The sequence below is a fragment of the Centroberyx affinis genome, unplaced genomic scaffold (assembly GCF_046629955.1).
Source record: "Centroberyx affinis isolate AG114_WGS23_722 - 3 ecotype Tasmania unplaced genomic scaffold, CSIRO-AGI_Caff_v1 ptg000109l_1, whole genome shotgun sequence".
Taxonomy (NCBI): domain Eukaryota; kingdom Metazoa; phylum Chordata; class Actinopteri; order Beryciformes; family Berycidae; genus Centroberyx; species Centroberyx affinis.
The window spans coordinates 867,318-895,011 of NW_027278811.1; the positions used below are offsets into that span (position 1 = coordinate 867,318).

The 27,694-nt window shown below is 43.0% G+C and overlaps 1 protein-coding gene across 1 annotated transcript in view; it reads right to left on the bottom strand.

The window, feature by feature from the left end:
- Positions 1-1,711: 1,711 nt before the first annotated feature.
- LOC139649492 (collectin-12-like) overlaps positions 1,712-27,694 on the bottom strand; it is a 34,279-nt gene continuing 8,296 nt past the window's right edge. Inside the window, exons 3-10 of the mRNA XM_071525911.1 lie at positions 10,480-10,602; positions 5,822-5,908; positions 4,625-5,668; positions 4,044-4,532; positions 3,573-3,709; positions 3,294-3,407; positions 2,777-2,918; positions 1,712-2,596 (exon numbers count right to left, since the gene is read on the bottom strand). Of these exons, the coding sequence (XP_071382012.1) occupies positions 2,577-2,596; positions 2,777-2,918; positions 3,294-3,407; positions 3,573-3,709; positions 4,044-4,532; positions 4,625-5,668; positions 5,822-5,908; positions 10,480-10,602 (2,156 nt within the window). The 3' untranslated portion in view covers positions 1,712-2,576. The remainder of the gene's footprint in view (positions 2,597-2,776; positions 2,919-3,293; positions 3,408-3,572; positions 3,710-4,043; positions 4,533-4,624; positions 5,669-5,821; positions 5,909-10,479; positions 10,603-27,694) is intronic.

A 27,694-nucleotide genomic window follows, 5' to 3' on the forward strand; every position in this document is an offset into this window, starting at 1 on the left:
ACCAGAACCACCAGCAATAAACAGGAATAAACACAGCAATAGATCATGAAACTACGGGAATGCAACAATAACTTTTGTCACCATTGGACAAAGGTTCATTCTAGAAATCCAGAGTATTTATTTATTAGCAGGATTAATCCCTATCTGAATGGTACCTTTTGGAAACAAGTATTGCTGGAGTAATCATCTTGAGACGGGAGCCTGGCGTTGTGCAGTGTGGTTTCTACTGTCCCAGCACAGAAAACCCCCACCTGAGTTCTGTGTTCACCCGCCAGCCTCACCGCACCTTGTTGCACTGAAGCACCGCAGCCTGAGTATAACATGCACTGATCATGTGTAACACCACAGCACCACAACACTGAGTCAAGATACTGCACCCACCTGTGTGAGATAGAGGGAAATAGAGGGTTCCAGGGAAAGGTGAATTGAAAGGAGGGAGGAAAGATGATAGTTGTGTCCCCTGAGCTGTTTTTTTTTGTTTTTTTGTTTTTTTTTCCCCAATTGGCAATTTTATTTTCGAAGTGTTTTCCACCACCGTGATTTTATACGTAAATAGTGTGTGGCTGTACAAGACAAGGTTTCAAAAGATAAGATATTCATAGTTCTATTATACCTCGACAATAAACCTACATTTGGGCAATATGCTGCTTCTTTTGTGTATGTTTGTTATACCTTATGTGTAAACGACGCAATGTGAAATGACAGCAGTTAATTATGCGCATATTCTATTTCTTAAGGATAACTTAATTTATTCACATATCACTTAGTTGGCAATATCTGACTGTTTTGAAGCCAAGTCAGTCATGTCTGTTGATTGAATGTAGTCAAGAGTTAGTTGAAGCAAGCACAGCTCATACTTATTTTTTTTCTGCTTGGCTCAGCTCTTGCGTTCTTTTATGTTGCTTTGATGTTTACCATGTCAAATTAATTTACAAGAGTGCATCTTAAACAAATTTGAATCTTCAAAACGAAGTATGTCGTAGCTGTATGTTGCAGCCAATCTATAGACGGCAGTATAGGTAAGACTACAGAGGTAGAGACTATTCAAATTTATGTGAGCACTCGCAGTCTTCAGTCACTGTTTTGTTTGTTTTTTAACATCTGTTTGCTGAATCTGATGTCCGTGTTGTTAGTAAGATAGTTAGATTCCCTCCTACTAAAGGTGCTATTGTGAGATCATTTCAATCTTCTGTGCAGCTGAAGGAGTGACTGTGATTGGAGTTGACCTAAAGATGGCAAACAGGATGTGAAATGATTGGGAGAAAATGTATTGACTTAAGTAACGTTAGCCAATGCACTGCAATACGTAGCCCATGGCACAGTCTATAAAATGAATCAACATCATGCTTACAATCTGGGCTAGAGAGAAAAGAAACAATAAAACTCAATGTCAAAAATCACTGGACTAGAAGTATTTTTCAAGCATAACATAAAATGTGAAAATTTTGTGCAAAATGAATAAACTAAATTCTACAATACTGTGGCGCGAGTTTTGTGATGAACTCTACACTTAGCCATATACAGTAATTAGAATGACAGATTGTCAATGTACTTTTCAAAGCCGATTTAGACGATTTTCCTCATGAGAACCAATACTTAACCTCGTTCTGCATATTAACACAAAAATGTGGAAATGAGCCCACAAATACGAACGCCTCGTGGGTTTTACGTATTTATTTGCGAATGTTTTTTTTTTTTCATCATTGGGAGTAGGTGATTTCTTCTTTCTTTGTGGTGTTGTTTACACTATGAGTGTTTTAACAATATCAGGAAACATTAATTCCCTGAGTGCAGAAAAGTGGTGCATTTAATATTTGTAGGTAGGATCCATAGTCTCTTGTTAATAAATGTAGGTATAACAGTAACATAAATCCCATGATCACAATATGCCATACATATAGTATGCCTACTAAGATGTAAACCTGCCGTCTTAAAAATCAAGCTGGTTCTCTGACATTTTATGTGTGTGTAAATAGTTCATTTATTCTGACTCAGATAATTGATAATGCTATATAGCCAGACATTCATTAGGTTAGAGTAACTGGTTCCTCGAAGATAGCATATCAGCGGCATCACAAGTTTTTTCATATCATTTTACACCTTTCATGATCTTTTAAGGACAAATATATATTGTGGAAAGCACTACGGTAAGTCCATTTGGCTTTATAGAATTTATATTTTCCTACAAAACTTGCATAATGAAATATACATTCAGATATTCAGTTGTACATGGAATACAGTCATATAAAAAAGTATTTAAAATAACCATAAAAATATTTATATAAATCAAATGCTGATTTGGTGATTTAAAAAATAAAAAAACACAGATTCTCCTCATCCTTGGATTGCCCTGCGGCCGTATTGCACTTGCTGGAAATGGCGGATTGGCTTCACTTTGGAGGAGAACAGTATCTGATCAGCAGTGGAGAGAGGTTTGCTGATGCAGCCCTGGGCTCATTTCAAAATTGTCCCTCCTCTCTCTCCGTATGGGTTGTCCATGTGCTGTGTCAGAGGGCCAGTGACACATGTGGGTGTCAAGTCTAGCTGCTCACTACACCCTCCCTTTCAAGACGTCGCTATGTTCCGGAGGACCTTGCTGCAGAAAAAGACATGAGGAGGGACATTAGCAAACCATAGGAGGAAAACAGCCATACAAACGTGTTGAGCATAAAGAAAACACTGACATTTGGAAAGGAAGAAAAAAGACAAAAACAGACACAGAGCCAGACAGCAATCTTAAAAACAGAAAGGTAACAAAACAGAAACGGGAACCTACAGATCTCAATTTCCTTCTCACAGATGTAGCTTATGAGATCTTCACAGAAGAAATCATTCCATAACCCATCGTGAATGAGTCCTGCACAGTCTTCTCCTATTTCATGGCCATGGCCCCAGTCATCAGGCTGACCAGGCTTCCACTTTCTGCAGGCAAACAACAGGGGGCGATCATACATTAGATTCACCAGCTGATGGAAAACCACAGCGGTTGGAACAATAAAGAAAACAGTGCTGAGTCAAATAGTATTTGCAAGTTTTTAGTGTTTGTTTTAGTCCGGAGTGCGGTTTTATATCCAGGTCAATACAATCAAGTATCAGAAAGTTGAGATTTTCACAGGAATTTACAAGTTGTTTTATGTGATTGTAAACTTACTACTCTATCTGAAAGTGATACTCTATGCTGTTTAAAAACAAATTATTATTTGCACTCTATTTGGCAAAGGTCTGAAACTAAATGACCATCCCATGAGCAGACAAATGTGCCTTATGACAGAAGCATTTTTTTATATTAGTACTGACGTGAAAGCAGGTTCAGTCCCGTCCAGCCAGCGCCACACATTCTCCTCCTGCTTGTCTGTCAGACCCATCCAGAAGTAGCCCTTTCCAGAGGTCTGCTTCTTCAGCCATTTCTGAGGTCAGATAAGGACAGCACAAGCACTGAGTCACAACTAAGAAATTACATCACACATTACACAGCAATGACATACTTTACTTCCAGTAAATAGTGCATGGAGGAGTTAATTCCATGAGTAGGTTATGGAAAAAAACAAAGGTTCCAATATTTATTCAGATACCTGTTCCTCCATATCACTGATGATCAACAGTGAAGCAGACTTCATTTCACAGGTTGTCTTTGCATCATCAAAACTGTGCAGGTCCTTGGAGAAAAAGTAGCACTTGTCTTTGTAGTTTACCCACTCAAATGGGCAACCTGCAACAAATTGAGTGATTTCTTTGAGTAAACTGCACCTCAACAAGACAAGCTATTGAAGCAGTACAATATTATTACCAGTATAGCTATATTTACCTTGCAAAAATATCCATCTTAACAAGTCATTTAATCTTGTACAGAGTTTTATTTTTTTAACGGAAAAAAAAATCTGCCAATATTTTATCACGTTTCCAATACCAGTCAGTTTGTTTATTTTTCTTTGATCAAGTAACATATCTTCATGCAAGTGGACTGCTTTGAATGATTTGAAGATTGAAGACTCAATATGAGACTAAATTACTTGTTGAAGTGTATTTGATGATATAAGTATTACCTGGTGCCCATAGTGTAGGAGTAGGTGCCTCACTCTGCAGAGAAACAGGGCCCAAAGGCACTGGTGGTGGCCGGGCAGGGAGTCCTGGTAGTCCAGGTGGTCCAGGTGGCCCCACAGGCCCCACCGGCCCCCTCGGCCCCTGCTCCCCAGCAGGTCCCATTGGTCCTCGGATGCCTGACGGGCCCTGCGCCCCCTGAGGACCAGGCTGTCCGTCTCTCCCAGGCAGACCGGCAGTGCCTGGCTCTCCCTTGGCTCCAGGAGGTCCTGCCCTGCCCCCTGACCCTCGGGAGCCCTTGGACCCGGGGCTGCCACGTGAGCCTGGCTGACCTTTTAACCCTGGCAGACCCGGTGGTCCTGGAACTCCCTTCTCTCCTCTGAGTCCTTGCATCCCAGGCCCACCCTTGTCCCCTTTCTCCCCCTTCTGTCCAGGCTGACCAGTTGGTCCCTGGGGTCCTTTGTCCCCTCTTGGCCCTCTGGGACCAGGGGGACCTGAAACACAAGGGCAACATGCAGGACAAGTTAAAAACAAAGGCAGTAAACACTTCTTCTATAACTGCACAGTAAGGCCATACGTCTCTCACCTTGTAAAATAGTGAAGTTGGTTATTAGTTGTGAGTGCTTGCTGTCCACCAGCTTCATCTCCTCCATGACAATGGAGAGGTTGGTGACCTCCTTGTCCACTCGTGCTGCCAGCTCCTCCTGCTGGGACCTCAGCACGGACGCATCTGATCTCATATCTGACATGCTGCTGTTGAGGTTCAGCAGGTAGTCGGAGTGGCGGCCCACTGTCTCGGCACAGGTGCGTAGGTCGTTCAGGTTAAGGTTGATGGCACCCAGCAGCTGTGTGGTGAAGCTGATGTTGCCAGTCACACGGTCAATACTCTGCTCTGACTCGTCCAACCGTATCTCCAGCTGGTCAAACTTGGTGGAAGTGAGGTTGTCGTGGTCCCTCTGCTGGTCCATAAGCTCCCTCAGGCTCTGGTCGTGTCCCTCTGCCAGACTGCTGGTGTTCTGGAGCTGGCCGGCCAGGGAAGCCAGCTGGGAGCCCACCTCCTCCAGGCTGTCGTTGTTGGCCTTAGCGAGGGCTGAGGCATTAGAGGCCACGATCTGCAGGTTTTCAACTTTATCTCTGAGCCACTCCGCATCAGAGCGCGTCTGCCGGGCCGTCTGCTCTAGGATCTGGAAGTCGTTGCGCATTTTCTGGATGGCCTGGCTGGTGTCATCCACTGAGCGCTGCAGGGCCGAGATGAGGCCTCTCTGCTGGGCCTGGGTGAGGTTGAGGCTGCTGATGCTGAGCAGGGCTTGGCTCTGGAGTTTCACCTGCTCATGCAGCTCTGTCTGCAGCCTGGCTGTGTCGTCCTGCAGGCCCTCCATGGTGCTGCTGTAGGACTGAAGGGTGCCATTTACAGAGCGCAAGGTGGCTGTGTTGCTGTCCAACAGTCCCTGAATGGAGCCCTGGCTGCTCTGGATGTCCGAGCCAGCGTTCTGCAGCTGACTCAGTGCGGCGCGATTACTGCTGCTGCGCTCTGCCACCTCCGACAGCTGCCTCTGCAGCGCCCGGATGTTGTTCTTAAAGGCCTGGATCTCAGTGGTGGCATTCTCTGACTTCTCCCCTGTTTTGTCGTCTAAACAGAGATTGGTGAATGACAAAAACATTTTTTCAAGGTGCTATATAATGATCTGTCATTGTAAACATTCAACTTTTTGCCTTGATTTGAATATAGATACACAGGGTAAAAGATCAAATAGTATGGACAAGTAAGCTGTGCAAAACTTACCTAGCTTTTTCAGGTTAGACTCAACAGCAACTATCTTTCCTCCATAGTCTGCCATACCTTCAGACACATTGTCAACTCTTTGCACCACTGTAGCAAAAACAAGACAGGTAAGACCAGGGTTAGTTTCACAGTCCGCACATGGGCTCCATCCTTTATTAAGAGACTGCATAGGGACGACAGAATTGCCTGCAACCACAGACATCATATATAAAGGGGATCAGAGAGGAAACCATTGAAAGTCACTGACAGATGCTGTAAAGGATCTCTATATATCCCTACATATCTAGTAGACATACATGTGTCTACATATCTGGTACGCATGTAATAATATATAGATTATAGTAATCTCTTGGATTAGGGTAGATTCAGTGTGACAGAGATAGAAAAAGTCAAAGAGAGAGAGCGAGAGAGAAAGAGAGAGAGAGAAACTTGATTCAGCAGAGAAGGAGTGGGTGGTCAGTGACAGAGACCGAGGTTGGAGGAGACGGAGCGCACAGGGAGACACTGGTGGGAAGCCCTGGGGGACGGGAAGTGACCTAGGGGGTCTTCAGTAAACAGAGGGATCAAAGACGGCCCAGAGGAGACAGGCGCTGTGGCAGGGAAGGTCTTCACGCCCCCACAGGCGACAGCACCGTTCATTTCCTCTGGAATGTGTCTGGGATTCCAGGGAATCAGCCCACTACTACCACCACCACCACCACCAGCCTTGCCAGGAGGACACTTCCTTTACCGGAGACCACATGGGTTCCTCTGCTGGGAATCTGCACTCCAGCTGTTTGCTCCGCCAGTTAAGATAACAGTTCAGTCCAAAAAGGTGCGCCAAGTCTTTGACCCTCAGAGAGACAAGATGAGCAGTTCCTAGCCCCATTTGCAATGGTTGTGGCCTTGGGTAATGCATTGTTGTGTGGTTCTGTGGTATCGGGAATGCAAGTCAGAAGTCCTAAATGAAGATGTGCTTGATGGTACGGATACTACTCGACGATGACAGGCAGGATGAAAGACATCAAGATGGAAATTAAAGACAAAGACAGAACAGAAAGCAGTAACACATGGTCATCCTCTGCTGAAGATGAGAGGATTCTTCTCTTTGTCAACAAATAATGGTTGGAAATGCCTCTAAAATATAAACCCAGAAGTTAATGCAAGCTTTAAAGACTTGCATGTGTTGAGCCTGTTATTGTGCGAAATCTTGAAAAGACTGAGTTGTTTGGTGCAATTTGTTTGGTAGCATATAAATCAAAGAATTGCAGTAGCTAGATGTTTAAACGAGGAAGGATTTGCCTTGAGTGCGAGTCAGTAAAACATTTGAGAACAATAAGGATAAGTGGCCCTATCTTTTGGAATTGACTGACATGGGGAAATATATTCATGCTGCATTGAACTAAGGAGTAAATGATTCCACATGTTGAGGGAAAGCTTTCTACCATGTTTAATCTCTCTTCTCTACTGTAAATCTATTCCCTGTGTATTAAAGAACCTAGAAACAAAAGCAACAAATGCCCACCATTCTTGTCTCCAGACTAGAAATAGAAAGAGATCATTTTTTTGTTGGGGTAAAATGGCCTCTTGAGGAATTGTCTTTGGGATGTTCGGGAAACTTGAACATGGGAAAATGGATGTCATTTAACCGATATGGTCAAAGCTGTTGCTTGTTCCCTTTGTTCGCCCTCCCAGACGTCCTCGATACCCACTTAAAGTTGTCTCAAGCTACAAATACACAACAGACCTAAGGAAACCATATGAAGGATAAAAATATCCTCTGATTACCGCAATATTTAGTTATGAGAGAGCATGGTCAGTCTGAAAGGAAATGTTCCACACAGCAAACTAAATGGGACACATTTCCAGACTCTAGACGTTCAGTCCACCACTACAGAGCACAAAAGACGCTTTCACTTCAAGTCCACAGACCAAACCATACACCTATGGCACATTGTTTTTTCCTTTACACCTACACATACTCTAGCCTGGAGGCAGAAATAGGCCTACACACAAGCAAAGACTCCCACATACAGACATTTCTAAGCCTTATCCATGTGTTCTGTCCATGTACTCACTGTTCTCAAGAGAGTATCATTGCTTCATACTGTAGCAAGCTTAACTATCAAAGACACATGCAAGGACTGTGAAGGTGAAAGGAAGGTGAAATTGCAACAGTAGTGCAGGGGTAAGAGGAAAGACATACTTCAGAAGTCTTGTAAGTGCAATTAGGTGCAAATATGGATAATTTACAACCCATTTTTAACCTTTTTTCAGCTCCCGTGTGGGTGGTGGTTTTTAAAATTGTATGTTGACTCTCTTCAAGTTGTCTTGTAGAACCAAAATTTCTGATACATATTAAATAAATAAACACTCAGTACCCTATTGTTAACTACATGCTTTGATGAACTATTCATTTCTAGAGTCCCTATGCCAAGCATGTCCACCTCCGTCCAAACTACCATTGATCATCATTCCACTCTGTACCTTGTGCATCTGCACCCCATCTAGTCTGCCTGTGCCATCAGATAAGTTAGACAAATTGCTCGAAGTACAACTACTGAAGATAGATAGGATGCAAATTTGAAGGCAAATTTATAATTAAAGTTTTCCAAAAACAACATGCTTCATTTTATGACAATAAATAATGTTTCAATTGAGTGAGTCTTGTGCCAACTATCTCGTTGGTCGCTGGTTCGAATCCCTGAAATGTGGGTGGGGAAAGTGAATGAGTAACGCTCTCCCTTCCCTCAATAAATACTGTCAAGGTGCCCTTGAGCAAAGCACTTAACCCCCAACTGGTCCAGTGCAGCTGTTCAATGGCCAACAGTATAGACTGTGGTTGTACTGAGCAGCTCCCAGGGGTCAGTGTGTGGTACTGTATTAATGTGAAGCAGGACGTCACTGCATGCTCAGTTGGCTTTCCCTGGATGAAAAACCCCATCTGATAGATATCTGAACATTTAACACTGCATTACTGTTCCCATTGTTTGAGGATGAATCGATTTGCGATCAAATTGAATTGAAATATTTCCATCTAAGGCTTTTTTTTATTACCAATTAATCTTGGGGAATAAACAGACATCAGAGTGATTGTGAATCATTGATCTGAACTGAGGTGCAATGCACAGGGTATGACCTCTTTGAGTAAATTTTTCTGTCAGTCTTTCAGGAAAATGAATGGGAACTAAAAACCTCAAGAACCCTCTCTGAACTCTGTTTAATACTGTAACTCCACAAGTTAACCAAAAACCATCATTTTTTATGTCCACACATTTCTGACAAATTGGTGTATCTTCTCTTCTCCATCCCAGACTAAGAATCAGCGGCTGTTCAACCACATTGCCTTTGGTCATGTGAATCAGGATATAAGCTGTAGGGGAGAAGACAGCGGTCATGGACAGTTTTCCCTTAACCTGATCATGTAGAAATCCTGCCCTACTTCTACAGTGACGCTGCATCAGAGCCAAAGAGACACATAGAGGATGTTGCTGTGGGTCAGTGATGGAGGACAGAGAGCAGCACACATGTTAAGTGCATAGAGCTCACTGGGTCTCACTACATAACCATCTGGACCTGGGAGTGTGTTTAGGCTGAGCTGTGGTTCCCTTGACAGACCAGCGCTTCAACGCCAGTAAAAACCCAATTTCAGTGGGTTCTGCTAGAGTTGCACTGAGTTCACTCACTGCTCATCTGGGATCAATTAGGCCTGCATGAAAACATGCAGCACGGAACAGGAGGGACTGAGCTCAGAGTGTAAGGGACATCATTCTTAATGTACCCGAGAATCACAGATAACCCCTGAACATGTTAAGTTCATGCCATTTTCAGAAATTGAAAATAGGGAGGGAACATAATGCAGTCACATATGGGAATGTTTAGCACAATTACCGCAGGAACATTCAGAGTTCAATCCTGCGAACGACGGCGGGACCGCTTCCCGACCTGGACCAAAAAAAAAAAAAAAAAAAAGTGAAATACCCAACCAGGAAGTTCAGCTCCACAAAACCGCAGGACCGCTCCCGGAGGTGTGAGCTTTGGGGGTGTTGGTAAAATAAACTGAGAGGAGGCTGTGGGGTGGAGTGAGAGGGCCTACGTGCTCAGATAGAGGGGAGAGCGGGGACAGATAGGCACGCTAAAGTGTGTCTAATAGTGATTTCTGAGAGAAAGTGCTGGTTTTGTTGGAGAAGGTGTGGTAATGTTGCACTCAGATGGACAACTCATAGTTTCCATTACTGACCTATTACCCTTGAATAATAACAATAAAACATTACCCAAGAACTTTCATGTCATGCTTGGGCAGGCAGAAGGCCACTCTAGGGACACAAGTGTTCCCTCTCTCTCTCTCTCTCTCTCACACACACACACAAACACACAGGAGGTCTTCAGTGCAAACAGGGACTCGATGTACTCATATTGATCAAACAGCAATGTTCTTATTTCCCGGCAGGATGTGGAGAGAGACCCAACAAAATGTTTGGGCGCGTACCCTCTCAGCAAACCATATGAGTTTTGCGAAACATTTCAACATTTTAAATTAAACTGCATCATTTGAAGTGATGTTTAGCAAAGTTAGTCATCTTGGCCCACTCTAGCAGTGCCCAAGTCACAGTAAAAGAACAGCAGACGGTGTGCAGTGCAGTACATTGAGCTGAGAGCAAAGAGCAGCCAGTTCTTACCTTTATATCCAAGCACAGCCACAGCGATGGTGAGGAGCGTACACAGCACATATAGCAGAGCTATGGAGGTCTTCAGCGCCCACTCATTCTTACACTTCGTGCACTGGGTGCCCTCCTGGATCCCTGTTTAAAAGACGCAGACACATATTTGACTTATTCACTAGAGTAAGCATGAAAAATACCACGATTCAATAGGTTTTGCTGTCACATACACTACCAGTCAAAAGTTTGGACACACCTGATTGAATGCAGTTTCTTCTTTTTCTTTATCTTAAAGCCATTTTTATCTAAATGCTTATGCTTAAATGCTTGAAATTTGTTTCTTAGACAAATAGTGAAGTTGATGCCTATGTATGAATTTCTTTACAAAGCCTTTGACTTTCCATCAAGGCAAAGGGCGGCTACTTTAAAGGATCTAAAATACAACATAGTTTTGATTTAGCACTTTTTTCTTCACTGCATAATTCCATTTGTGTTATTTCATAGGTTTGATGTCTTTACTATTATTCTAAAATGTGAAAAAATAGTAAAAATAAAGAAAAATGCGTGTGTCCAAACTTTTTACTGGTAGTGTATTTTCTATTCTGCATTGTTCGAGGTTAGATGGTCTGAAGAGCCTCCCACATCTGGACAAACAGCCCTGGAGTCCACATTAAAGCAGTCCAGCAGTTCCCTTTGGGCCCGGGCGGTACAGGGGCAGGGGACACAAAAACAAGCCCCCCCACTGACTTGTTTACACTTAGCGACATGCTTATTTTCCTGGAGTCAGCCTTCACTCAGCAAACTGCCCCTCTGTCTCTTTCTGTCGCCGGCTCTCTCTACACACACACACACACACAAAGAGATTCCTTACAATGAAACACAAATAGACCTCAGACGTTTTATATGAGAAACACTGACAATGAGTAATGCACTTTTTAAACAACATAAAACGCTGTGCATAAGAAAAATAAGCCATCCATCTCCAGTGTGCGGATATGAGCGTTGCAATTCTTTTCTTGCGATGTCAGTTGTGTGTGGAGTCAAAGTACGGGCTCCAAAGGGCCGGTGGGCCTAGAGGGGACACTTCTGGAATATTTCTTTCCGAGGATATCTTTCATGACAGATGAGTGGCGAGATCCACAGCTCTGACGGGAACACAGCTGTATTTCATTTTGGATTCAGGAAGTGTGTGTGTGTGTGTGTGTGGTGGTGGTGGTTGGGGGGGTGGTTTTTCATGTACCTGGAATGAAACTCACTTCACATGCCTTAGAATAAAGGAACAGCGCTCATTTCCATGGAAACGCAAAGGGTGCAATACATGACTATCATATATCCACTACAGGTTAATTCCAACACCACCTGAAAACCAGCCACTTAGGGACTTTCATTGAAAATTATGGCAAGAAATGAAAGCCATTCTCTGGCAGTGAATGAAACTGAAAGTGTAGGAACCATTTGGTGCCAGAGCTTTCACCACACGTGTAGTTCAAGTGCATTTTAAATAATGGAATATTTCAGTCAATTAAATTGCAGTGCTGATTAGCCGGTTTGAAACACTGATATAGGGCCACACTGGGAGTTTAGCCAGGACGCCAAGTTCAACAACTTGACACGTTCTATAAGCGTCAGGGGATTGTTAATGATCACTGTGTGTAAGACTTCAGTTTAACACCGACTCCAGCTGGAAGGGAGCTCCGCACCACTCGGCCAACCTGAGAGAACATGAGATTTACCGGAAAAATAGTGCTGAGGCACAGACAAGTCATTCGCACCATGCCTTTACAGGGTTCCACTGCTTTGCCAACTCAAATGACACCATCACCTTCCAGGCCAAATAGCAGTTCTCCTTAACTTTCTGTGACTAAAGCTGCACACCCCATGTTCCCAAAAATGACAAGGTGGAGCTCCATAAATTTCAGCAAACTGCTCCAAAGCATGACATCTTTAGATAAGTACAAACGAAATAGATTATTCACGACTGCTTCATTTGCAACACATCTTCAAAGTGTGCAGGTCATTATGTGAGAGGAAAAGATTTAGCGGCAGGGGAGTGAGAGAGAGAGAGAGAGAAGAAAAGGTTAAGAGGCATGATGGAGAGGAGAGAGAGACGGAGTGGAGAGAGTGTTGGCGGCTGTGGAAGCGAGAGAAAAGACAGCAGCCCCCTGCTCATCTTGTTGGGGTGTTGCCACATCTGTTTCCTGCTGGTTGTGCTGTACCACACACACCTAAGAGTGACTCACTGCTAGAGCCCCAACACATGGCTGATGATGATGTCCAAATCTGGTACTGGATCGTTTAAAGGGTCTCTATGGCCTCCTTAAAATCTATTAACAAGGATTCATGCCTGCCAAAAATATCTATTAAAAGCATTGCTCCAGCTCTGTGCATGGAGCAAGTTACCTTCAAGGACAAAACCTTAATCTTAAGTAGTTGATACAGTTGTGTGTTGTGTTTACCAAAGTCTTCCCTAGCCACTGGTCTAACTGTAGCATAAGCACAGTACTGCACACTGGGAGTAGAGCCACGATAAAGGATTGCCTTTCTGAACATTCATAACTGCTGACATGTTTGAAGTGTCAGCCCATGCATGCTTCCACAATAAAGCAATCATATCAGTGCATCAGTTCAAAGTAATCAAAGCGTTTCTGCCTAAATTTGCTGTTCCAATCCAAACACGCTGACAGTGTTTATAAATCTGGTGCACTGAAATCATACCAAAACACTGTGTAAGGGTATGAACTATTACACAGGCAAAGGACTCTTCCATTTTCGCCACAGACTTGAATGATGTGTTAGTCTTCAGATGCTCGGTGGATAAGTCGAGCATTCTGGGTTGGCTGTCAAATATGGAAGACACCTGGCATAACACAAACATGGCCGACAACACAACAACAAAGAATCACCCTCTGTTCCTCAGCTCCAGTACTCCTCCAGCTCGAGGTCAGATGGTCTTCAGCGGACGGAGAGTAGAGCGGAGACAGAGACATTAGATGAGGCAGCTGTATTCTGTTGGAAACCCTGTGTATCTACACACCAGTGGGCCGTCTAAGGCTCTATCTGGGGTCACGAACTGCTGGCTGTTCAATTCCCATTGGTCATTTCCTGGATGAGCGGGACAAGACAAGAAGACAGATGCTGGACTGAACTCCTGGCTGGCACTTTCGGATAACAGTGATTTTTCAAGGTTGTGCCAATCATCTAGGTTTTCCCTTCTCCTTTATATTATTCCTGGTTTGTTCACACACATTCAGCATAGTTGGAGATGGTCAGGGATCATTTTCCTCCCTTCAGAAGAAGTCATTTGCTGCCATTCATTTTGGTTCAGTATGAAAAACAACTTCTACAGACTTAAAAATGGCCAGAGCTGGATAATCCATCACAGTAAACACGAAGCCTTGATTTTGTAAAAGTTTCTGTTTTATTGTTATTTCATTGAGCTCGAGTTGAGCGTTTTCATATCAGTGCGTGCATTACGCTACGCTCTGCTTTCTGTCAATCGCCTGACACCCACAGGAAGAAATGGAAGTCTCCGCCAGGAAATAGTCCCTAAAAAACATGTTGCCTTACAAACTTTACTGTTACATGCATGTCTTTCTATTTAGGGTGTCTGTGTTAGCTGGGACAGCAGTTAATTTCAATCTAAGGGTTAAAACAAGTAAATGTTAAAAAATAAAAATCACACACAGCATGCATTGCAAACTGATTGGGGGACATGTAAACTAAACAAAGACGGAAATAAATGGCCTTTGAACATAAATGACACCGGTGTTCTTAAAATCGGGTCACCACACATCATTATCACATCTCCTGAAAAAGGCTTCGAGTAACACAGAGACACTTGGATATGACATCGCTCCACATTCCTCCACTGGCTGTTTACACGACAAACGGCCAGATGGATATGAGACAGTCAGGACAAACGTCTTTCACACATTCTCAAATATCTGTCACGCTAACAGAGCCCAGATGCACAAATCTTAACACATGGATAAAATATCTGGAGGCTTGTAGCAGAGAGTTTTTGCCTATGCGTTGAATAATGTGCAATAGATTTAGGCCTGCATGCTGCTGATAAACGCTACAGGTTCATTCTTATGTGAGTAAAAGGAAAAGCTTCAGGAGTGAAAAAGAGACACTCTGAATATTCAAAATAGGAAGAACAGAACTTAGAGCAGACTGTGGAAAAACATAAGCGAATACCGACCTCCTTGTTCACAGTTTAACAACAATCTGGTATGAGTATCTGCAGAGTCTCAGTGTTCCTTTAGCTTGGCTGCTCCTCATTAAACTGGACACTGATTCGTCATCTTTCCCCTTCAACTGCACAGCCAGACGCAGTCGAATCTTGCCGACCACAACCACAAAACAACCATCATCCAGGATGCACCGACCACAGGCTGACAACAACACTTTTACTGCTCACAGCAAAACAAAAACGATGCTCTGAACACAAAGAGCCTTTCCAAAACAAGAAAAACAACAGTTGGCTTTCAATTGTGAATGGGTTTCCTTGTCATTGTGTGTTTTGGCTGGACAAAGTCATCCATTGTTCCTGTGAAACCACCGAGCTGAGATGATATCCTGACAATATCCACCTTGATGATAATAAAGTGTCTCCAAGCTGGTGTCTTTCATCGGCCTAGTTTCCAAAAACAAAGGATTACCCAAACATCATTAGTTTGTTCATCTCAACACGGCCATTAATTTCTCCCTGAAATGCCAAAATAACGTCCCGGGGGCCATAGCGGAGCACAGCCGATACATGGGCCTCGCTCATTAAAAGACAACGTTTATTTACTGTAAATAGCAGTAGGGACGCTATAGTAACGGATGAGAACACAAAGCTGCAAGCTGAGGTCACGCAAACTGTGATTTGGATCCCTGCCTTGCCTAACACACACTCAACCCCTTTCCAGGAATCAGAGCACAGATCTAGTCCAAGAGGGCAATCAGGGAATTATCTCTGGCACTGGAGACAAAGAGAGGAGTTCAACACAAACTGTAACTCATGGCACCACAAAGACAGCGGACAGCTGGTATCGGCAAGATCCCGAACAGTATCTCTGCTGATTGTTAAATTAGTTTTTCACCGCATCCCGAAACTGTAGTTGTTTACAACTGTTTTAAAATAGCAGCAATCCTGCGTGCCATCTGTCCTTCATTACTCCAACAGAAATTAGAAGTTTAACAAGGTCTCTGATACACTGTAATCGAAGCCAAGATGTTTTACAATTGGGAGGGAGAGGATGGCTCAATGAATGACTCATACGCAGCTCTGCTTTCTCAATGGCATGGTGAAGTGGCCTGGACTGAATCATGTGCTGCAATGGTGTGTGAGTGTGTGTGTGTGTGTGCATGCTTGTGTGTGTGTGTGTGTGTGTGTGTGTGTGTGTGTGTGAGAGTAAGTGAATGAGTGAGTAAGTGCATGGTCCATGACTTTCAGTGTTTGTGCACATAAATCAGTCGATGGGTTGGCATTTCAGAGACCAATCTCTGCTCCTGACTGTACTGGTCTTGCTTATAAAGGAACATTCCCCCCTTGGATCCTCTTACACAGTTATATATCATTAATCTGTGATGTTCAATGCATTCCAGGAGTTATGAAGGACTGTGATGATGAAGTGTTGTATTTACTTTTTTGGTGTATACTCACTTTACCTCAGCCTGCCTCATCTACTTCTACTTCTCTAATTTCCTACGATTCCCAGAATGCCTTTCAACAGTCCCAAGAGGGCGTACCTGAACTTGTTGAACATTCAGCCGTTTGTTACATGTGTAGTTGGAGTGAGAGGACAATAGTGATTGTGATAGTAAGAGGAACAGAGAGAGTTTTTCCAGCTGAGAAAAAGTGAGTTCCACCTCTCATATTGTATCTCTGCCTCTTCTGCAATGGATTTGTCTGACATCAAAACCTGAAAAGTTATCTGCTATCAAAACATTGTAGCTGCACTGGAAACATCTAGACGTGACGTCACAACATCTACGTTTGGCCTGTTATCCACAGGAATAAGAAAAATATATCAAACATACCAAACAGCAAATTGGATCCAGAAATGCAAGGTACATCGCCAATACCTATTTTTTAACAGAGTTGTGGTGTTTCAGGGTGGGTTTTTCTGTGGTTTTGAGATGGTTCAACCCTGCTCTGAGCCGGGCCTCCATGCTAAACATGATCCACAGCCAATCCACAAAGCTCTTTCGCTGCGGAGGTCCTGGCTGCTTGGTAACCCAGTCTAATAACTGACTTTTTAACAGCTTGGAGAGAATACGCTCTATTCTCCAACATGCCCACTGCGCTCACTTTGAGGCTGTACCTGCCAATGACGTAATCAGAGGAAGTGGAGAAGTAGGGCCAGAGGGTTCTGGGTTCATGGGATGGCTCTGGGGCCCCAGGAAACTGACACCAACCCCGCTCCATGTGTGGCCTGATTTAGGCTCCATCTCTTTTATTACATGTGATGGAAACCATACGCCTCCATCACATGAGACAGGCGGGCTCGATGCTAGCGGTTATAAGTGAGAGAGGGAGGAGTGAGAGGCGGAGTGAAGACAGGCGAGACAAGGCCAAGACTGAGACGTATAGGACGAATCCAGAGAAAAACACGGCGTGGGGAGGGAGAACTGGAGAGAGAGTGGAGAAAGGACAAGATTCAGAGATCTGAGAGGTGGAGAGAAAGCAGTGACAGATGTACCGTAAAAAGAAGTAACCCCCCTGACCACAGCCGGCCAAGAAGCGCTTTGGGACTGTGACATGGGCCAGATCTTCCACGTAGATGGGAATCGGTGACGCACACGTTTTCTTTTTTTTTCACTCTCAGTTTCAGTCACTGACACAGGATTTCTCTGACTGTCACTTCTCCCTGTCTGTTTTGTGTATTAACGTCCCATAAAAAAAAGGCATTGTCAAATTGTGAGGTAACCAGGATTACAGCATCCAGCAGCGCTGCCAGGCTCCAACTGTGTGACGCTTTGCTCTGGGGGAGAGAAGCAAAACTATTTCCCACATTAAGATCACATTTATCTGGCAGCTCCCCCCTAAGTCCAAAAGTGTCTAAGGGATTACACTGGACACACTGTATATAAAGGTCAAGGTGGCAGAGACACGCAAATGATGTTTCATTTTTATCTTGGCTTAAAGTTGTGTGTATACATTCAAAGCAAAGTTCTTATCAGGTTCAGAGTCAAAACTAAAGCCAATACTGAACAAATTAATATTGTATTTTGCTTTTTATATTTCCACATAAAGAGCCATACTGAGTGCGTTTCTGAAATATTGCACAAGAAACGCTTGCTGGGGGTAAGATTCAGTATGATGTTACTCTTTTTACTTTGTTCAGTTGTTTTGTGAACATCCTGGCCAAAAAAGAGAAAAGTGAGAAGAGTGAAACTTGATATAGTCTTGAGTAATACTTCAGCTAGTAAAACGCTCTGGTAAGCCAAATTGCCCGCTCCCCACCCTATAGTTTAATGACTTCTCACCAGCTGATAGTAAAGGTAGAGAAATAAACACCTCCAAAATGGTTTTCAGATGAGCTGCAGCTAGATGTGCATGCAGGCTGTAGTAGCATCCAGTGCTGCTCCTCCAGCAGCCCCCCCCCCCCCCCCCCCCCCCCCCCCCCTCCGGCCTGGAGGCCCGGCGCAGGTCTGCACAGACTCAGCGCTCGCTGCAGTTACACAAACAGGTCGTCTTTCCAGAAAACTACATCAACAATGGAGTGGGGAGCGGGAAAGGACTTACTCAGCTAAGGGATTTGGGGCCCATGGAGTGACTTGGGTTTTAGTTACAAAGCAAAACATTGAGGTTTAAGCACCCCAAACGTTGCTGTCCTTTAGTGTGTGTGTGTGTGTGTGTGTGTAGGTGTGTGTGTGTGTGTGTGTGTGTGTAGGTGTGTGCGCGTGTGTGTGTGTGTGTGGCCCACTGGCTAATGACCGTCACATCAGCATCCAGAATTTGATAGTCCGCCTACACTCAACTCTGAAAGAAATACAACACCATCAGCAAAAAGAGAAAGTGAGTTCAAAGTAAGAATGCATGAAAGAAAGACAAGAATAACAAGAATAACACTTTATCCAATGAAAAACAAGATTCAAAGACTATTTGTCTGCGAGTCAGCTGCCATTCAACTGTAGGGGATGATCACAAAGTGCAGCATTTCACAATATGTCCATAATTTGAATCGGCATCATATTCTCTTTCAAAAGAAAATACAACACATGAAAAAGTGAGAAGCCCGATTTCCTTTCAGTCAGCATTTTCAATATTGAAGTACTTTGGCAAGCAAGAAGCAGAACCTTCCTGCAGAGTCTACCCTCAGCTGCGTGTAACTGGAACTGAGTTTCTGTCTCCAAGAGCCGACTCATCTCATTGATTTCAACCCTCGCAGGTCAGATGTCCCGCTGGTTGCTTCAGGTGCCAGTCAAAATGTGAGAACCACTACAAAGACCCCCGGTGCCGACGGAGCAATGGCAGCACTTCAAAGAGAAATAAACAGCTACATGTCACCAGTCGGAGGAAAACAGAAATAAAATAAACAAAATGACATTTTCCCTCTGATGAACAGCTGGAAAAATAAACCACAAAGTGGTATTTGAGGCATGCCCTTTTCTGACAGGCTCTTTTTGTTGGTGCTCTTGGAACTTCTGTGGCGGCTGCCTCCTTTGAATTAGGAAGTAAAAATAGCGTCTTTCTTTCTCGTTCCTTTAATATTTTGTTTGATCTATCTGTCTCTTTTCAAAATATCATTTCCTCTCTCTCTTTCTCGTCTCCAACCAATAGTTCTAGCTTTGTATCCGAGGGTCTTGTTTGCATGAACGATTCAGTCTGTGTCCAGAAGTTGACATCTACTTCCTAATACACCATAAACAGCATTCTGGTGGCCGTAAAGCAGGTTTTATAGAGCGGTACATATGTTCTCCCCTGCGTGCAACATGATGACACTCGCCTGTTCAGGCTGAGGTCATTCCCCATAAAGAGGGGATGGATGCTTCAGAACTGTTTGACTGCAAGCTGTGCATGCTGTGAAACATATAGTGGCACAGATGAACGAAGAGTAAACTGCTGAGGGAAGCGAGGGAGTGAGCATCGGCTGGGAAGCAGAGAGCCGGGACAGGAGCGGGACAACTGGTCAGTGAGGTGCATTTGTGTTTCTGCACTGGGAGAAGAGTCTGTGGACCGAACACCCAGAGCGCACCATAAGAACATATAAGGTTTGATCTCTGCACCAAGGCTGAAAGATATTGAGAAAAAAATCGAATTGCGATTATTTGACAGAACATTGCAATTGCAATTTAAATTGCGATTCATATCATCACAAGCTTCTCGTGTCATACATTTTTAGAGCATTAAAATTGTTTAAAGAAAAGTAATTTTGTTAAAAAAAAAAAAGAAAATAGATGTCAGTGTGCAGGATTTACTGAGTTGAGTATGATGAAAGGTTTTCCCCAATATTGTACTTGGAGCTCTAAAACACCTTGTTTAGAAATCCTTTTTGGTCAGCCGTCTGTCTTAAGCAATTAAATGCAGTTCATACTGTGATTTAGATTTTTTTTGCTGTGAAATCTGTATTGTTGTTATTATCTTGGTGCTGAATAAAGCGAGAACCAGAAACTCACCTCCAGCGTCTTGACTGGCTGCCCAGTTGTCTACAAACGAGGCAGCAGTAAAGCTGTCGCCCCCCACAAATGATGCAGCACCCTTCTGGGCCAAACATAATAACACATATGTAATGTAACCTTGTTGCGGCCTGTAATGTGACCTGCGTTTTCATCAAAATCAGTGGTGATATCGCGTGTGATGGATAGACGGACGGATAAATAAACAGACAGACAGAAAGACAGAGACTGATCAACAGCAGCAGACTGATCTCCCACCGCCGCAGTGAGCTACAACACAGAAAACAGCTCCATATGCCCTTAGTGATTTAGCTTCAGAAGAGCCATAAGGATCTACTTAAATCAATGCAGTCATTCACATACGTCTACAAACCCAAACACACAGGGATGCACACCAGTATCATTGGTTACTAAGTGTGATGTTTTGTGTCCAATTCTGCACTGCTCCGCTAATACTTCAGCAATGTCATTGTCCATACCTACAATATACGCATAGTCTATCAATATTTTCTGTAATAAAGACCACAAAATAAGCTCTAAAAGTAGACAAAAGCAGAAAAAAGTTGTTTTTTTTCTCTCTTCTTGTGTTTTTTTTGCCCTTGCTGTCTTCATAATTTGCTGCATGTAATGTTGGTTTGTATTCGTCACTTATTCTACTGCATGTCGCACTTCTATATCTCATGTATATAATGTAACCTGTTACACCAATAACTCCATATTTATTCCAGCATCTTTGCACTCTGCACCATGGCACTATTGTCCTAGTGTTGTTTACATATGTATATATATATATACTTTTTTATATATATGCATATTTGTACATAGTAGTTAAATGTTTAGGTTTACCTCTGTTCATCTTGTTGTCCTTGTTTTTAGCTGTATATTTATTCTGTGTAAGTACATTGAGAGCAACAAAAAACCGGAGTCAAATTCCTTGTATGTGTACATACTTGGCCAGTAAAGCTGATTCTGATTCTGATTCTGATTCTACGTCTACAATGTCTACTGTCTGAAATGTAAATGTAAAACTATAGTGCCTGTTCTGCTGACCTGCTGCCAGATCAAACCATGAAGCCATAAAAGAGCCGCGCAGATTTTTTGGGATAGTTCACAGGAAGCCGGTTGGGAGAGTCTCTATGGGCCGGCGGTTTTACAGGCCGGGCCCACATCAGCCAAACTCATCACTACGTTGGCCACATCCGTCACTGACACAGCCACATGGACGCAGAGCCGGTCTCCACCAACGCACCTCTCATGTACTTGGAAATCCAGCAGAGGAACGTGCGCTCAGGTCCTCACACAGATCCGCTGTGGAAGGAGGCTGACGTTCTCTATCCGACCAAATCCTACCGCCGCTGTCGCTTGTGGTTAATGTCTGTATGGTTTTATGGTCATCCTGGAATAAGCCGCTCTGTGATTTCAGGTTTAGGGTTAGCTTGTAATAAGTAGCTCTGTCATTTAGCAGTGGCTTTGAGAGAACATGGAGGGCGGTACAACATGTTAAAGAAACTGTGGTCTGCGTGTTTTCAGTTGGTTAGATAGCTTTCAAGCTTCTTAGTTGTGCATTCATCAGTTACATTATGTGAACTAACATTTATGCAAACTTGGATCATAATATTATCTTGTAACGGTGAAGTGAAAAAGTGGATGTGATGTAATATAATTTGTGGTAATATAATCTTGTAGTTGAGAGAATTTTGTGAACTCTTTCACAAGCGAATTCAGGACTGTGTCGACCCTGTTATTACAATGCTAAATTACAGTATCAGGATTGTACTTATTACCATATTAATAGAGAAGGAAATTTCGAACATATTATCTATTGCTCAGAAAGTGGGGAACTCTAGCGGCCAGCGTCCAGAGGGAAGGAGCTAGATTATGATGACTGGTGTGAATTGTTCAGCACAATAATTCACATTTGAAAGTGAGAGCAAACCACAAGCAGAATGTTAAATTACTAAATTATGCACGTTTCCTCCAAATGCTGCGCAACATCCAACATCAACAAGTCAAACTACAAAGCGGAGCAGGTCTAGCAAACCGTGGGCTGCGTTCTGAGGTAGGTAACAATGGAAACGCTCTGCTTTGCTGCATCATGGGTGTTGGAGTCCCTTCTGGGTGGCCCACCACATCTGTGGTCGGACACAGGGGGCGGGGGGAGGGGGGGGGGCGTGGCCTGTCAGGCTCCATGACAGTCGGTCAGGAAGAGCAGTTGCGTCTTTCTGCCAAAAGCTGTTCAGACAGACACACTCCAGACAGGAGAGTGGCATGAGAGCAGACTGCAGTTAGAGAGATGAAGCATCAGACAGACACAGGAGCCGTCACACATCTGGGTGGTGATTCACACAGAGTGGATCCCACTTACTGGAAACTGTAATCTACACCAGACAATGGCTTTAAACTATACTATGCCATAACTGTTTGTTTAGGGTAATTTAGATGATGGGCTGAACAGAGAACTCCTCTCTGGATAGTTGAAGAACCGTTTTTGTTGTTTTTGTTTCTGCTGTATGGGCATCATCATCATGGACTCAAATGGTTACCTCATCCCGTTACTACAAACAAGAAGATATGATTACCAAAAACAATTCGTAATCAAACTGCTGGACACTCACAATCCCTCCCTATAGCTGAAGCAATACTGTATGCCATGAAGAGCTGGGTAGCAGAATACTTCTAATGCCATTATCTAGGCAAGGCAAGGCAAGGCAGCTTTATTTGTATAGCACATTTCATACACTGGGGCAATTCAAAGTGCTTTACAGGGTGATAAAAATACAGTAAAGGTAAAAAGTGCAAAAATACAGACAAGAGATACAAAAGATAAAAGACTTAAAAGTAAACTAGTGCAGTTCAATTGAGATAGAAAGATGAAAGAACACAACAAATACAGCAAATACTTCCACTTTTAGATGCACATTGTGAGTTAACCCATATGTTTTTCTGTAATTTTCTTTTTCGTCAGGACCCTGGCAGCGGCGTTCTGAATAAGTTGGAGTTGCCGAAGAGCTTTTTTTGAAAGCCCTGTGAACAGACCATTGCAGTAATCCAATCTACTGGAAATAAAGGCGTGGGTAAGCCTTTCTAGGTCTTGTTTGGACATTAGTCCTCTGACTCTTGCAATATTTTTTAGATGGTAGTAAGCTGACGAAGTTACCGATTTGATGTGGCTATTGAAATTTAAATCTGAGTCCAGGATAACGCCAAGATTTCTGGCTTGACTCTTAGTTATGAGGGACAGGGAGTCAAGGTGAGAGCAGACATTCTGTCTTTCTTTCTGTGCTCCAAAGACAATTATCTCGGTCTTATCTCCGTTTAGTTGGAGAAAATTTTGCCGCATCCAGTCATTGATTTGTTCGATGCAGTGACACAGAGTTTCAACAGGTCCATAGTCACCTGGTGAAAGTGATATGTAGATTTGCGTGTCATCTGCATAATTATGGTAGGCTACTTTATTATTTTGTAGGATTTGGCCTAAAGGAAGCATATAGAGATTGAACAGGAGAGGTCCCAAAATGGACCCCTGTGGAACCCCGCAGGTCATGGCCATCTGCTCGGACACACAGTTTCCAATGGAGACAAAGTACTTTCTGTCATGAAGATATGACTTGAACCACTTAAGGACAGTTCCAGAGAGTCCCACCCATTCTAATCTTTGTAATAGAATTGTTTGGTCCACAGTGTCAAAGGCAGCACTAAGATCCAACAGTACTAAAACAGAGACTTTACCTGAGTCATTGTTCAGGCGAATGTCATTTAGTACCTTTATGAGTGCAGTCTCAGTGCTGTGATGGGGCCGAAATCCTGATTGAAAGTTATCGAAGCAATTGTTCAGCATTAAAAAGTTACTAAGTTGTTGGTGAACAACTTTTTCAATAACTTTACCTAAAAACGGTAAGTTTGATATCGGTCGATAGTTATCCAGTACAGTTGCATCAAGACTGCTCTTCTTTAGGAGAGGCTTAATGGAAAAGCCGTTGGAAAAATGCCAGATTGGAGAGAATTGTTAACTACAAGTATTAGTTCTTTTGCCAGGCTGCTCAAAACTGTTTTAAGGAAGCTAGTGGGTAAAACATCAAGGCAACAGGTGGATGATTTGAGATTTGACACAGTTTCTTCGAGTGTTTTATCGTCAATGGGATTAAATTGTGTCATACCTACCATGTTACATCTGGGAGACTGCAGTGATGATGCTTTTTTGTTTGGCATTGAGGAGTTAATCGCATGTCTGATGCCTTGAATCTTGTCATTAAAAAAGGATGCAAACTCGCTACATTTGCTGGTAGAAACTAGTTCTGGGGATATTGGAACTGGAGGGTTAGTTAACCTGTCAACGGTAGCAAATAAGATGCGTGAATTGTTACTGTTCTTGTTGATGATCTCAGCGAAAAATGATTGCCTAGCGCTTTTCAAGTTCAGACTGTAAATATGTAATTTTTCTTTATAGATTTCAAAGTGAATCTGGAGGCTTGATTTACGCCATTTTCGCTCTGCTTTCCGGCACTCCCTTTTCTGTGCCCTTACAGAATGAGTGTTTCTCCATGGTGCCTTTTGCTTATTAGCGATCATTTTAACCTTAGCAGGAGCAATGGCATCAATTACATTTGAAATTTTAGAATTGAAGGCATTCAGTAGATCATCAACATGATTTGAAGCTGGGGCAGTTTCAGATTTGAAGGCTTCCATAAAATGTGTTGTGGTATTCTCATTAATGTACCTTTTTTTAACAGTTTCAGATCTAATGTTGATTTTTAGTGTAATAGACAGATCAAAGAATACACAGAAATGATCTGATAGAGCAACATCAAGCACAGTGACATTTGAAATGTTAACACCCTTAGTAATAACCAGATCTAGAGTGTGTCCTCTAGTATGGGTCGGCCCTTTCACATGTTGAGACAGATCAAACGTGTCAAGTATGGCTTTGGCATTTTTGTCACTGACATTATCTATGTGTACATTAAAATCACCCGTAATGACTACACAGTCAAATTCAGTGCAGATAATTGAAAGCATCTCAGTAAAATCATCAAGGAAATGTGGGGAGTATTTTGGTGGCCTGTATATAACTAAATATAGAATACATGGAGAGAATTTCATTTCCATTTTAAACGACACATATTCAAAGGATGAGAATTCTCCAAATGATAACTTCTTACAAAGGAACCTATCCCTAAAAAAGGCACAAACACCCCCTCCTTTTTTGTTCTGTCGTGCTTCAAACTCAAATATGAAATTTGGTGGGGTGGATTCAATAAGGATAGCATTCCCATTCTTGGTGTCCAGCGAAATCTCATAAAATCAAGCTTGTAAGAGGTTATAAAATCATTGATTAAAAGTGACTTGTTACACAGGGACCTGATATTAAATAGGGCTAATTTTAGGTTTGTTGGAGCAGGGCCTGAGATACTTGGCTTACAGGGAATGTGAATCAAATTTGTAGGATTGGAAGATTTTACTGTGACCCGCTTATGTAATCTTTGTCTTGACACTGTGGCTATTGTATTTGGGAAGGTTGTTCTCTCCCAGGACCTCAGCTTGCTATCAGATAATTGATGAATAACATTTCTTGAACAGCAGAGGCCCAGGGTGTCCTAGTTGTTGCCGACACTGATAGCGGTGCGCCGGGGGGGGCGTTGGGGGGGGACAGATGCGCCGGGGGGGCGTTGGTGGGCGGCATATAGGTGATGGCAATACCCGTGACCTGGCCAAGCTGGGGGTGAGTGGGATCATTTTGATCCCAGACTTCACCAAGTCCTCCATCTGGCTTGTGAACCTAAGAGGAGAGACAGGGGAGGGAGTGGATGCTGGAGAGTCAATTTGGCTGAGCTTCAGCGTGGCAGCTTTGACTAACTCCTTGATTGGTGAGTGTGGTGGACGGGGGGAGGGGGGGCGTTGGATCCCTGATTGGGACAGAGACCTCCTCTGAATGCCTTGGGTGATGTGAAGCCGAGGGTCAGGTGAGGGGGGAGAGATACAGGCTGTCTGCCTGTGTGTGCAGTCCTTGTCCTTCGTGGTTATCTGTGCATTCTTGTTTTGGTGTGGCATCCCAAGAGCATGACGTAGATTGGCGCCGAGTAAAATACAAAACAATGGAACTATATTCCACTGCTTTACCTAAAAATAATGTATTCTGATTTCAGATACTGTAATCAGAATACTGTAAACAGGATTGCTTCTACTATAATCAGGATTACTTCTGGAAATACTGTTAAAGTGAAACTCATAAGGCGATTGAAATAGTAGGAAGTGTTCTGTGTTTTTATAAAAATGTAGCCCAGAAGAAATCTGAAATTAATTTCCTGATCTTTGTAATTTTTCCCTTCATCATCTTATCTGTACCTTTATACCCCAGATATGGCAGAGTAATCTGAACCTCACTGAAAGTAATGAGAAGAATACATTATTGAGTTTGGATAATCCCCTGGATTATGTTACTGATTACAGTTTCGATAAAGTGACTGATGCCATGATGCCTGAAGGCACAGTGATTGGATGTTGAATGTATATTTGCAGAATGGTCTGTATAGTCTACTGTTATGTTTTACACACTTGCAAAGAGTGTGAGGTCCTGCTGTGCCTGTACCATGCAGGCTGGTATGAACTTGTGTTACTGCATTGATAGTTATTATGTCTTTGCACTAATGACATCAAATTTCTGACCTTAAGGTGATTGTGAATCTGATTAAACAGCCGTTCCATACAATGTGTTAACTGAACCTGTGAAGTTGAGAGCACTGAACATATGTAGTCAGTAATAGAGTAGTGAATGTTCAGAATAGTTTTAACTCAAACTGGAACATTTATTTCAATCAACTATGTGATCTTTGGAAGAACAATAGAAAAGTAACTCGTATCATATTCCTTTTTAATTTGTAATTAACCATAGCGATGCATGATACACACCATATTGAGTTCAGAAAGGTGCCGGAAAATGAATATAGTGAATTCCCTCTGGCGTCTTAGCCACACTGGAAAATGTGATAGTCATTATGCATCTGACAGGGTTTTGGAACCGAACGCAGCTCCTCTCCGCCTCAACTCCCCTTTTTCAAACCAGGAAGCTGTAGGTTGATCTTGGCAGCGCTCACAGTCGGTTTCTTTCTTTCATTAACATTTCGGACTGTGAATAACAGATTCGGGGGGTTTTATTACTTATGCTAAAAGAGGAGAAATTAGAATCCCCAAATTCATCGTTAACATGTGTGTGTGTGTTCTGCTGCCTGAGGTGTCTGAGAACTTTTATTGTACACACACACTAACACAAACACAAACATACAACTCTCCTGCACTCACAGACAAATGCACACACACACACTGGAGGGAATCTGAATCTGAATGCATTGTACAAGCATGATCCCTGCAGAATAAAGAGCTGCATCTTGCCAAGTGTAATATAAAGCGTTTCATGGGAGGCCTTGAAGGTACGCAGGTGTCTTGGAATGCCTTTCACCCGCTCTATAGTATTTTTTATTTAATTACTAAATCAATGATTCAGACCCCCTAAAAGGCCCATAAATGGAGGCCACACTGAACTTTAGAGAGCCTCCCTTGACATCTGCATGTGGGTCACATCAAGGACACTGCTGTTATTATGGTGTGTGAGAGCTGGGAGGGAATG